The 12,892-nt window shown below is 45.2% G+C and overlaps 1 protein-coding gene across 1 annotated transcript in view; it reads left to right on the top strand.

Moving 5' to 3' along the window:
• The first annotated feature begins 294 nt into the window (after positions 1-294).
• Positions 295-12,892, top strand: part of LOC129813629 (cullin-3-like) — a 29,984-nt gene continuing 17,386 nt past the window's right edge. The window contains exons 1-7 of the mRNA XM_055865980.1: positions 295-576; positions 3,547-3,744; positions 5,485-5,598; positions 7,375-7,535; positions 8,072-8,186; positions 10,236-10,464; positions 12,309-12,454. Of these exons, the coding sequence (XP_055721955.1) occupies positions 517-576; positions 3,547-3,744; positions 5,485-5,598; positions 7,375-7,535; positions 8,072-8,186; positions 10,236-10,464; positions 12,309-12,454 (1,023 nt within the window). The 5' untranslated portion in view covers positions 295-516. The remainder of the gene's footprint in view (positions 577-3,546; positions 3,745-5,484; positions 5,599-7,374; positions 7,536-8,071; positions 8,187-10,235; positions 10,465-12,308; positions 12,455-12,892) is intronic.

Genomic DNA, 12,892 nt, shown 5'->3' with positions numbered 1-12,892 from the left:
TCAATAATGTAGCTAGGTAAGTATCTAGTGAGCACAAAGAAAGAATGCTAGATTTTGAAATGTGCACGTTTGTGTAATATTTTTACAAATCCATGTCACCTCCAATTTTGGCCACCTGATAAAATGCAATATGATATGAACTGAATAGACTGTATACAAATACATTGTCCAGACTTGATACTGGGTTAAAGTTAATTGGATATATATCCAACTGGTGGAATGAGGATGAACGTGCTATATCTTTTTGCAACATTATGTTTTCCATGGTTCATCTCGCGTGATTTCGGTTCGCAGTTACCACTGCCCTGTAGAAGCTTGTTGTCCGCCATCACTGCAAGGTAGAAGCTAGGCAAAAATTGAGAGAAGAGGAGTGACAACAACAGCGCAGAGAGACGGACCCAAGCCCAAGGGGAAGGTCGAGGGGGATCTTTACCACTTTCCATTTGCAGGCATCCTTGTTGCAGCCTAAAATAGTATTTCATGATAACGTAGAGAAGACGGACGTACTAACTAATCATGTCCAACCTCAAAGGCGGCGTCAAGAAGGACACCAAGATGAGGATAAGAGCCTTTCCTGTAAGTATTGGCCGGGTACGCTGAGACGCAAGCACCGGGGATGTAATTTGCTAAAGACGGGCCTGGCTAGCTAGCTAAACATACACTTTGAAAATGTCACTGTCAGCTAACAACAACCTAGCTAACTTAGCTTCGTGTTGCGTAGATTCATATTCGCTAGTTTGCTAGCTAGCTTTGATTCGATAAGTTTCTGTTATTTGTTTAGTGCACATTGGAAAATATCTACTAGCTAACTATTCGTTAGCTAACTTGCGGTGTTATTGACAAACTAGTTTCTAGCTAGGTTGTTGGCTAGTTATGTACATTGGCAGCCAGCTAACTTTATTAGCTAGTTAACAGAAACCTAGCTTGGTAACTAACTAGCTACCTGGTTAACTAAACTTTAAGTTAACTGTCTATCGTTAGCTAGTAACGTTAAGCTACCGGCTAACGTGCTAACGTTAACTAGGACCTAGTCTAGGTAGCAGCTAACGTTAGCTAGTTCCTTAGCTGTGTAGCCAACTGCCCACCCGTAAAAACTGCCTGTAGCGTAGGCCTAACTTACTAACTCAGAAAGGGTATAACCAGAGTTTCTAAACTAATTTGTCAGTGTTTAAAAAAAAAAAATCTGTGTCATGATATTTAGCCTGACTATGTTGCAGAACTAGCTAAGCATGTATACCGATTGCTGTACGTTAGTTAACGTTAGTCTCTCTCTTTATGAGAGCAGCCCTACATTGTTGGATGCCAGACATTGGCTGTATGTGTGAAGGAATGACATTGCAGTCAGGGCCCTGGGCTTAGACAGTCAGGGGATGAGAGAGTACATTTCTATCTCGCACACACGCACAGTGTTACACCCTGACTGCTTGAATGCTGCAGGAATAACAGCAGCGGAATGACCGTGCGAGTGCTTCTGTGACCACGCACTCAGTCTGTGCACCTGGACAGTAGCCAGGGTATGGGATATGCAGTTTTGTCTGCCTGCATACCTGCAGCAGCCCCACCTAATAATAACTGAGAAGGGATAAGCTTTTCATCTTACACAACTACTTGCCCCCCAGTTTATTCGGTCCATGTTCCAAATTTAGGCCCACCAAAGTGACTTTCAGTGTAGTGTGTGTGTTTAGGGCCTATGTGTTTGTTTGCGTCTCTGCATGCTTGGGCAGGCTTTAATTTAGACTGCCATGAAGAACTGGATTCTATTTAGGCAGTTTTCCCCTTTGCACATGTTGGTGCATCCTGTACCGTTCAGTTGTTGGCCCTAATATAATAAAACAGATTATGTAATTACTTTGTGTAGAACTCAGTGTAGAACAATGACTTGATGGCATGGCCCTCTCTCTCTGTCATTTTAAACTCTTTGACTCAGCCTATCTCTCTTTTTCCATCTCCCTCAATTACTCCTCATGTCAATGTGTGAGTTGAACATCCTTCTCTGGCGGACAAACAGCAATGAAGTCAATCAAAGTTACAGGTTCCAGCCCTCTCCTTGCCTGTCTAATAGGTGTATGGTTGTGGCTGGAGTGTTAATATGCTCTCTGATCAGGTGATGGGATCCCTGAGGTTTGAATGGCCAAAAGAATGGACATTTTGACAGGGTTTGATAGCTAGCTAAGCTGTTGTCATACTAATAAGCTATGGGGCAAAAAGACTTCACTCGTCTTGGCGCCTCTGCTGTGCCCACATGAATTTGAATCAGAATCATCTGTAGTTGATTTTCTTTTAATGTTATTGTCTGCATATTTTTTCCCCCTCACCTCATCTTGGAATTTTGTATTCTTCTGAACCTGCCTAGGGAAAGACAAGATACTTTCCCATAACAAATTCTCTCAGTAATTCATGGTGTTATGCTAGCCTGTCTGTATAAACACAACTCCTGGTTTGTTCACTTTGTTGTAGTGATAGACCCCATCTGCATTAATAATGTCATAGATTATGATCATGTAGGCTAACGCAAGCAAATATATAATTTACTGCTATGTACACCCTACTCGTTCTACTATTGATAATTACCAATACTTCAAATATAAAAACACCTAGGCTTAGCCCGACGTCATGCTATTTCTTACCCACCGGAGGTGATGTGACCTGGACACGTCAGCCTCTGTTCATGACCATCGTCCAGCCCAAGAACTACATGTACTTTTGTTTTGAAGCGTCTTTGAGATTATCTGTCAAATGAAAATCCCTAACTTAAATAAATATATTATTGTTTGTATTTAACTTATCGTGTGTTGTACCAGATAGATCTACTGTCTCTATTATATTATGACAGACCAGCTAGATCTACTGTCACTATTATATTATGACAGACCAGCTAGATCTACTGTCTCTATTATATTATGTCACAACCTACACAATAGTCCTAATACAGATGTTCTGACTACAATTAGCCTAGTCACTTGATTTCCTCATGCACCAACTCCTACCTTTTCTCTACCAATGAGAAACACAGACATCCCTAATAATACGCCAATGGCGTTGTCTCTTTGTTTCAAATGTGTCCAGACAAGGTGTGTTTTGACCGCCATGATTGACTCACTGGGAAGTCATAATTGACTGTTTTTGTTTTTCATGTTATTGTCACTCAACTTTTAGGCCCTAGGTGACACCTGTGGTTTATCAAAGAAAGCTCTAAGAAAATTTGAGGCTTCAAATCCTCACGCAAATCACAAAAATGCATACTAGGTGCAGGGCCAGCTTGTCGGTGAGTCGTCGATCATAGCCATACCTAAACAGCTTTTGAGACTGTATAAAACATTGTAAGATCCTTATAAACTTGCATCATTGTTCTAACCCGATAGCAACCTCTAATGAATTACCAACATCTGTGCACTGCTGTCATATATCAATTGACAAAGATGTCATCTGTTCAGATTTTCAGAATGAGGAAACAATCCTTACTAAGAATGAACGGACACAGGTGAAAAGGGTTGAACTGTTCCGTTGTCATTGTTTCTTCATTGTGTCCGATTTCTCTCTCCCTAGATGACAATGGATGAGAAGTATGTCAACAACATCTGGGACCTTCTGAAGAACGCTATCCAGGAGATCCAGAGGAAGAACAATAGCGGGCTGAGCTTCGAGGAGCTCTACAGGAACGCCTACACCATGGTGCTGCACAAACACGGCGAGAAGCTCTACACGGGCTTACGCGAGGTCGTCACCGAGCACCTCGTCAACAAAGTAAAGGACTACGCCTCCCACAATGCACCACTGTTTATCTTCTATAAATCATTTCCCATAACACGCTGTGAAAGTGACCATCCCTCACGCCTTGTAGTTTGGTTTTGATGGTCTTCAAGAGCAAAAGCATGTGAACGCAAATTAAAATCTTATTAAGAGGCATCTGTTAGAAGGTAAATTCAATCCATAATCACAATATCATTTTATATATCGTAAATGACCGCACTTTCATGAATTTGAGGATATAATCTTGAATCCCATTCAAAATAGTTTGTGACTGGGTACGGAAGTAAATCGGAATAGGTGTTGACTTTCACAGCGAATTAGGCCCGGGAGTTTCTCCTGGTCACGTGACCATGTGGGTCAAGAGAAACCCCTGGCCTTGGCTGTAACGGACAAAATTTGATATGCAAAATCAGCAGGGAACCTGTACACACACAACACAGTGCAATCCATTTTGCAAATTAAGTACAGCACACAATGAAACAATCCCCCGTTCAGCTATAGATATAGATAGACGGATGTTAGATCAGAGCTATATAGCCTACATGAAAACTCACCTCACTCAAAACAGAACCAGACAGACATACTTGATTAAACTCTTGTGATTGATTAGTATGGGAGCTGTAGCAGTGTATTCTGTCTGGGGACTATGCTAATTCATATGAACCACCTGCACTGGAATGTAGTATTTGGCATCACCTTCTCTCATGAATATAACATTTAGCATACAGCAGGCCAGATAGCTGGGGTCATAACCTATATGTCCACATGTTGTCAGTCTCCAGCTTTTCTAATACAGAGCCATGGGTAGACGTTGCCCATAGGTACAGATCTAGGATCAGTTCATTCAATCTAATTTCTAACTTACACCTTTAGGTTGCAAACTCCAAAAAATGTAGACACTGATCTCAAATGTTTTTGCCTTGGATCAGTGTCTACAGGCAACTTCAACATAGACAGACGCTATATCTTTACTAAAACTCTCAGTACTTATCTTATGTCTTTACTAAGACTCTCAGTACTTATCTTATGTCTTTACTAAGACTCTCAGTACTTATCTTATGTCTTTACTAAGACTCTCAGTACTTATCTTATGTCTTTACTAAGACTCTCAGTACTTATCTTATGTCTTTACTAAGACTCTCAGTACTTATCTTATGTCTTTACTAAGACTCTCAGTACTTATCTTATGTCTTTACTAAGACTCTCAGTACTTATCTTATATCTTTACTAAGACTCAGTACTTATCTTATGTCTTTACTAAGACTCAGTACTTATCTTATGTCTTTACTAAGACTCAGTACTTATCTTATGTCTTTACTAAAATGCTCAGTACTTATCTTATGTCTTTACTAAAACGCTCAGTACTTATCTTATGTCTTTACTAATACTCTCAGTACTAAGACTCTCAGTACTTATCTTATGTCTTTACTAAGACTCTCAGTACTTATCTTATATCTTTACTAAGACTCTCAGTACTTATCTTATGTCTTTACTAAGACTCTCAGTACTAAGACTCTCAGTACTTATCTTATGTCTTTACTAAGACTCTCAGTACTTATCTTATGTCTTTACTAAGACTCTCAGTACTAAGACTCTCAGTACTTATCTTATGTCTTTACTAGGACTCTCAGTACTAAGACTCTCAGTACTTATCTTATGTCTTTACTAAGACTCTCAGTACTTATCTTATATCTTTACTAAGACTCTCAGTACTTATCTTATGTCTTTCCGCAGGTACGGGAAGATGTCCTAAACTCGTTAAACAATAACTTTCTGCAGACTTTGAATCAAGCGTGGAACGACCACCAGACAGCCATGGTCATGATCAGAGACATCCTGATGTACATGGTAGGTGGACTGCTTTAGGTCTAGTTTACGTGTCAAACTCATTCCACGGCGGGCCGAGTGTCTGCAGGTTTTCGCCCCACCCTTGTACTTGATTGAGGAATTAAGGTCACTAACTAGTAAAGAACTCCCCTCACCTGGGTCTTAATTGAAAGTTTGACACTCCTGTTCTAGTGTGTTCTATGGTTATTGATGGAAGAACAACAGTTTTGCTGTTACACTGAATTGGAAGTGTCCAGTCCATGTTGACCATGCCAAGAAGCACAACTACTGTCTGTATACCAGGGATATGCTGGAAAATATGCATAGTTTACATGAATCTGCAGAATTCCCAAACCCCAGTCCTGAAGGATTCTCCAGATGTCCTTTTAACCCGACAGGCCTAATCAGTAGTATTGCTTCTCCAGAAAGCTGTAGAGTTTTATCTCCCGTTTAGTGTTTTGTCTCCAGTGGTTTCCCTGAAGTGTAAATAATAGTTTCCTCGTATGAAAGAATGGCCCTGGGCAGACTCTCCTCAACGACGTGTCATGGCGGGGGTTGGGCGTGCCAGCCTTCTAGTTGCTGTTTGCCCTGTTTACCCTGGGCAGACTCCTCAATGACACGTCATGGCAGGGGCGGGCCAGCCTTCTAGTTGCTGTTTGCCCTGTTTACCCTGGGCAGACTCTCCTCAACGACGTGTCATGGCGGGGGTTGGGCGTGCCAGCCTTCTAGTTGCTGTTTGCCCTGTTTACCCTGGGCAGACTCTCCTCAACGACGTGTCATGGCGGGGGTTGGGCGTGCCAGCCTTCTAGTTGCTGTTTGCCCTGTTTACCCTGGGCAGACTCCTCAATGACACGTCATGGCGGGGGTTGGGCGGGCCAGCCTTCTAGTTGCTGTTTGCCCTGTTTACCCTGGGCAGACTCTCCTCAATGACACGTCATGGCGGGGGTTGGGCGGGCCAGCCTTCTATTTGCTGTTTGCCCTGGGCAGACTCTCCTCAACGACGTGTCATGGTGGGGGTTGGGGCGGGCCAGCCTTCTAGTTGCTGTTTGCCCTGGGCAGAACAAAGAACTTCTGTTTTATTTTTCCAGTTTTTTTGGGCAACTAGTGGCAACTCGGCTTGATTTACTTTGACAGTAAGGCCAACTGTCTGTGAGCTGTATGAGGTGAGGGACAATCCAGTGACACAGCCGCTATGGAGACTGCAGAATTCTCCCGGGATTCTTTTGTTTTTCTCTCTCCTTCTCCCTGCTCTCTCCCCCCACCCCTCTCAATTCAAAGGGCTTGATCTCTCTCTTCAATTCAAAGGGCTTTAGTGGCATGGGAAACATATGTTAACATTGCCAAAGCAAGTGACATGGATAATAAACAAAAGTGAAATGAACAATATAAAATGAACAGTAAACAGTACACTCACAAAAGTTTCAAATTAAGTTTGACCGTTTCCCTGGGTCTCCAGTTAGCTGCCTGGCCCGCTCAGTGTTAGGTGCAGAAATGGGAAGATGATGTAGTGTTATTCTGGTAATAAAAACATCTAATCCCAGAACTGAGATTTCAGCCATATTTATTTTGTATCTGCCTAGTAGGCTATAGATTTGTATTGGTGAGTGTAACCAAGTACTAAGGACACCAGCCTATCAGGTATCATATGGCTTTTCAGTGCAAAAAATATGACTTTTTTGGGTGTCCTTACCCGTTTTGAGTAAACTCTAACTGTGCAAGAATTTTCTCTTTGGAGGACAAAGTACTCAAATGGGTTTTATTCTAACTTACCGGGCGCTGTACTCCACTTGGCTCCAGGACCGGGTGTACGTGCAGCAGAACAACGTGGAGAACGTCTACAACCTGGGCCTGATCATCTTCAGAGACCAGGTGGTACGCTACGGCTGCATTCGAGACCACCTGCGACAGACCCTGCTGGACATGATCGCACGGGAGAGGAAAGGAGAGGTGGTGGACAGGTAAGGACTGTTCTGGGATCTGTCTAACAAAAGAAAGACCTGTATCTATTCACAGGGTCTGAGTATTAGTGCTGGTCTGGGATCAGTTTTGCCTTTCCGATCATGATGACTGACTTGCTTTGTGTATACAGTTCCTGCTACTGTTGATCAGATAGTGGGTATTTGGTGAGGCTGGTGCATAAGTCATACCCTAGGGGACAATGGCTGGCTGTGATGTGAGGTTTAAGCCCCTGAAACCACTTCTTTCTCTTTGGCTGTTTTTTTAATGTAGGCCTATGATAAGGGCAGTAGCACATCCTATTCACAGAGAACTGACCTTTCAATTTGGGAGATTAACTACTACATTAATACCCAATTCATCACCACTCTGGCAAATAGGTTTTACTCAATGTTACTTCTTTGAAATTAAAATAAACTGTGGATGTTTTAAGGAGTCTTAAAACTATAAATCCTATCGTATGGTTTTTATCTCTTTTAAAGAGCGAAATCACCCCCCATAAATCTAGATCATGTGTTTATTCCTTGTGTGTGTACAGGGGAGCGATCAGGAACGCCTGTCAGATGCTGATGATTCTGGGTCTGGAGGGTAGGTCTGTGTACGAGGAAGACTTTGAGTCCCCCTTCTTAGAAATGTCTGCAGAATTCTTCCAGGTGGGTTGGGCAACATTTTACACACTCCTTTTTTGATTTTTTTTTTTGGTCCAGTGTGACTGCTGAGATTTGTTTTATGATGTTGGCATGGATGCTAAAACCACAAAAACACGTAACCAAGCTATTACAAAACATTAAGCTGCGTTAAGTCAGTGGAGCTTCTCACTATCCTCATCTAACCCCATATAGCAACATTCCAACATATAGGTGACCTCTTGGTTTGTGGTTATCCAAATCCTGTTCATGAGTCGAAGCCCATCACTTCGTCATTTTGTGCTCCTCAACAATTGTCCACACTAATAAAATGCTTTTTAGTTTTCCGTTTTACATAAAATTGTATTGCCCTATCAACCTCTTCCAATTTCCACTTTGTTCTGTATCTGAAATACCTCTATCTCACATCAAACCGTACCCTGTTCTACCCCCTCCTCAATCCGTACCCTGTTCTACCCCCCCTCCTCAAACCGTACCCTGTTCTACCTCCTCCTCAAACCGTACCCTGTTCTACCCCCCCTCCTCAAACCGTACCCTGTTCTACCCCCCCTCCTCAAACCGTACCCTTTTCTACCCCCCCTCCTCAAACCGTACCCTTTTCTACCCCCCCTCCTCAAACCGTACCCTGTTCTACCCCCCCTCCTCAAACCGTACCCTGTTCTACCCCCTCCTCCTCAAACCGTACCCTGTTCTACCTCCTCCTCCTCAAACCGTACCCTGTTCTACCTCCTCCTCCTCAAACAAACCGTACCCTGTTCTACCCCCTCCTCCTCCTCAAACCGTACCCTGTCCTACCCCCTCCTCCTCCTCCTCAAACCGTACCCTGTTCTACCCCCTCCTCCTCAAACCGTACCCTGTTCTACCTCCTCCTCCTCAAACCGTACCCTGTCCTACCCCCTCCTCCTCAAACCGTACCCTGTCCTACCCCCTCCTCCTCCTCAAACCGTACCCTGTCCTACCCCCTCCTCCTCCTCAAACCGTACCCTGTTCTACCCCCTCCTCCTCAAACCGTACCCTGTTCTACCCCCTCCTCCTCAAACCGTACCCTGTCCTACCCCCCCTCCTCAAACCGTACCCTGTTCTACCCCCTCCTCCTCAAACCGTACCCTGTTCTACCTCCTCCTCCTCAAACCGTACCCTGTTCTACCCCCCCCCTCCTCAAACCGTACCCTGTCCTACCCCCTCCTCCTCCTCAAACCGTACCCTGTCCTACCCCCTCCTCCTCCTCAAACCGTACCCTGTCCTACCCCCTCCTCCTCCTCAAACCGTACCCTGTCCTACCCCCTCCTCCTCCTCAAACCGTACCCTGTCCTACCCCCTCCTCCTCAACACGTACCCTGTTCTACCTCCTCCTCCTCAACCCGTACCCTGTTCTACCCCCTCCTCCTCAAACTGTACCCTGTTCTACCCCCTCCTCCTCAAACCGTACCCTGTCCTACCCCCTCCTCCTCCTCAAACCGTACCCTGTCCTACCCCCTCCTCCTCCTCCTCCTCAAACCGTACCCTGTCCTACCCCCTCCTCCTCAAACCATACCCTGTCCTACCCCCTCCTCCTCAAACCGTACCCTGTCCTACCCCCTCCTCCTCAAACCGTACCCTGTCCTACCCCCTCCTCCTCCTCCTCAAACCGTACCCTGTTCTACCCCCTCCTCCTCAAACCGTACCCTGTCCTACCCCCTCCTCCTCAAACCGTACCCTGTCCTACCCCCTCCTCCTCAAACCGTACCCTGTCCTACCCCCTCCTCCTCAAACCGTACCCTGTCCTACCCCCTCCTCCTCAAACCGTACCCTGTCCTACCCCCTCCTCCTCAAACCGTACCCTGTCCTACCCCCTCCTCCTCCTCCTCCTCAAACCGTACCCTGTCCTACCCCCTCCTCCTCCTCCTCAAACCGTACCCTGTCCTACCCCCTCCTCCTCCTCCTCCTCAAACCGTACCCTGTCCTACCCCCCCCTCCTCCTCAAACCGTACCCTGTCCTACCCCCTCCTCCTCCTCAAACCGTACCCTGTCCTACCCCCTCCTCCTCCTCAAACCGTACCCTGTCCTACCCCTCAGATGGAGAGCCAGAAGTTCCTAGCGGAGAACAGTGCCAGTGTGTACATCAAGAAGGTGGAGGCCAGGATCAACGAGGAGATAGAGCGGGTGCTGCACTGCCTGGACAAGTCCACAGAGGAGCCCATCGTCAAGGTGGTGGAACGGGAGCTCATCTCCAAACACATGAAGACCATCGTGGAGATGGAGAATTCCGGCCTGGTTCACATGCTCAAGAACGGCAAGACAGAAGGTGAACATGGAAAACAGGCTTGTTTTACAGGCAACGAATTAAGACTGAATTGAGTTATAATCCAGACTAATGAGAACTTTACTTGTGTGTTTAATTATATCTGGAGACCTGGGCCCTTTAAGCATCCCGAGTATGAGTGCTGAACACGTCATCCTGTCCATAGAATCTTTTTCACTGTGGTCTAAAAGAGGAAAATGTAATCCTAGATCAACGTTCCCGTCCTGAGACTTGGGCTGTGGGTGATTTTCATGTAAAAAGGTTGTCCGGACATAGGCATGTTATCCAGTGTTAATCAATGATTCTCCAGACCTAGCGATAGTCTTCTATACAATCTAATTTTTTTGACTGTCCACGCTCATATCAGATTTGCACATTCCCACTGATGTAGCCTCTGAAGTAGCACACAGATGTAACGCTCATTTCCTGTCACTGTTACATAACATTTTCGGGGTGGTTGATAACGGCAAATCGTGCACACAAACAAAAATCACTTTAGAGCATACAAATGTGGCCACATATTGGAGCATCAGAATTGCGTTAGGATTGAGGTCCACGTATGGCATTGGTATGAATCTGAAGGCAAAAGATCATATTCAATATATGTTTTGTTGTTGCTGTTCATACATTAGGAAAAATATCAGATTGGGATCAGATATGGAAATAATTGGAAAAAGCTCTGAATGTGTTGCCTATGTAACCGTAGCCAATTAGGCACAATCTACCGGACACCCAAAGCTGATTAGGACACCCAAAGCTGATTAGTGAAGCTACTGGAGACAAAGTGAAACAGGGAGAGAAAAAATCTCTGCACACTTCCAGTCAGATCCACATTTATTTTAATTATAGCTGAGCTTTTGGTCAGTCGACCAATCGGAGCATATCTCCACAAACAATAGTGTGATAGAAGGCCACACAGAGAGCCAGAGATAATTAGACACGTGTGTTAGTCTGAAGTATCCAAAAGGCCCACTAGATGTCATACTATCAGACAGGGATACAAATACTAGATAGTACAAGACCTATTATAGATGAGTTGACTGAATCAAACCCTCCTGTTGATGATTATCAAATCAGAGATAAATAAGTCAACTCTGTCACTCATGTATTTACTGGTTCGCGTCAGTTCACTTTCTTGACTGGAATTTGCTTAAAACGCATTTCCTGAGCTCTGCATTTACGTCACAGATTAACTCTGAAACCAGACACGCAGAAATACAGACAAAGCCAGTGAATCTTTGACATCTAAACCAATGTCAAGTTCTGACTAGATCTGTGTATTGGTTTGAACTTCCTTCATAACTCATCTATTCTCCATTTTCCTCTCCCCCCTTCCTCTCTCACCCCTTCTTCCTCCCCTCCCCCCTTCCTCTCTCCCCCCCTCCTCCCCTCCCCTCTCCCCCCTTCCTCTCTCCCCCCTTCCTCTCTCCCCCCTTCCTCTCTCCCCCCTTCCTCTCTCCCCCCTTCCTCTCTCCCCCCTTCCTCTCTCCCCCCTTCCTCTCTCTCCCCCCTTCCTCTCTCTCCCCCCTTCCTCTCTCTCCCCCCTTCCTCTCTCTCCCCCCTTCCTCTCTTCTCCCCCTTCCTCTCTTCTCCCCCCTTCCTCTCTTCTCCCCCCTTCCTCTCTTCTCCCCCCTTCCTCTCTTCTCCCCCCTTCCTCTCTTCTCCCCCCTTCCTCTCTTCTCCCCCCTTCCTCTCTTCTCCCCCCCTTCCTCTCTTCTCCCCCCCTTCCTCTCTTCTCCCCCCCTTCCTCTCTTCTCCCCCTTCTTTCTCTCTCCCCCCCTTCTTTCTCTCTCCCCCCCTTCTTCCTCTCTCCCCCCTCTTCCTTCTCTCTTTCTGTTGCGCTCCAGACCTGGGCTGTATGTACAAGCTGTTTAGCCGTGTGCCTAACGGCCTGAAGACCATGTGTGAGTGTATGAGCTCCTACCTGAGGGAGCAGGGCAAGGCTCTGGTGTCAGAGGAGGGAGAGGGCAAGAACCCTGTCGACTACATCCAGGTACGCTGGGCCTAACCTCAAATCAAAGATTGTCTGGCATTTTTATTCTCAGAACATGTCCATAACGATCAGGGCACAGATTATTTCCTGACCAGAAAGAACTCCAATATGAGGCTTTTTTAAAATAGTAACATTGGTAACTACCCCAATAAGTATTGAAGCTAAGGTTCCAGCCCACTCTTTTTAGGGAGTGTCTTTTGGTTATCACTACGGCAACAGCTTCCAGGAACGACAGTTATTCAGAAAACAACTATGTACGTAACTGCCAAGTGGTACAGTATTTGGAATTTCAGTACAGAAGAAAGATAATTGTTTACCACAATACCAATTATCTTTTTAGGGCATCCCCAAGAGTTAACACGTAAACCACTTGCAATCTCTATAGTATCTGTGTGTTATTACTATTGTAAAGTGTGCTGTGATTTTTAATTCCCTTGA

Source organism: Salvelinus fontinalis, chromosome 17, assembly GCF_029448725.1.
Source record: "Salvelinus fontinalis isolate EN_2023a chromosome 17, ASM2944872v1, whole genome shotgun sequence".
Classification (NCBI taxonomy): Eukaryota; Metazoa; Chordata; class Actinopteri; order Salmoniformes; family Salmonidae; genus Salvelinus; species Salvelinus fontinalis.
This window is presented reverse-complemented; position numbering and strand designations above follow the sequence as displayed.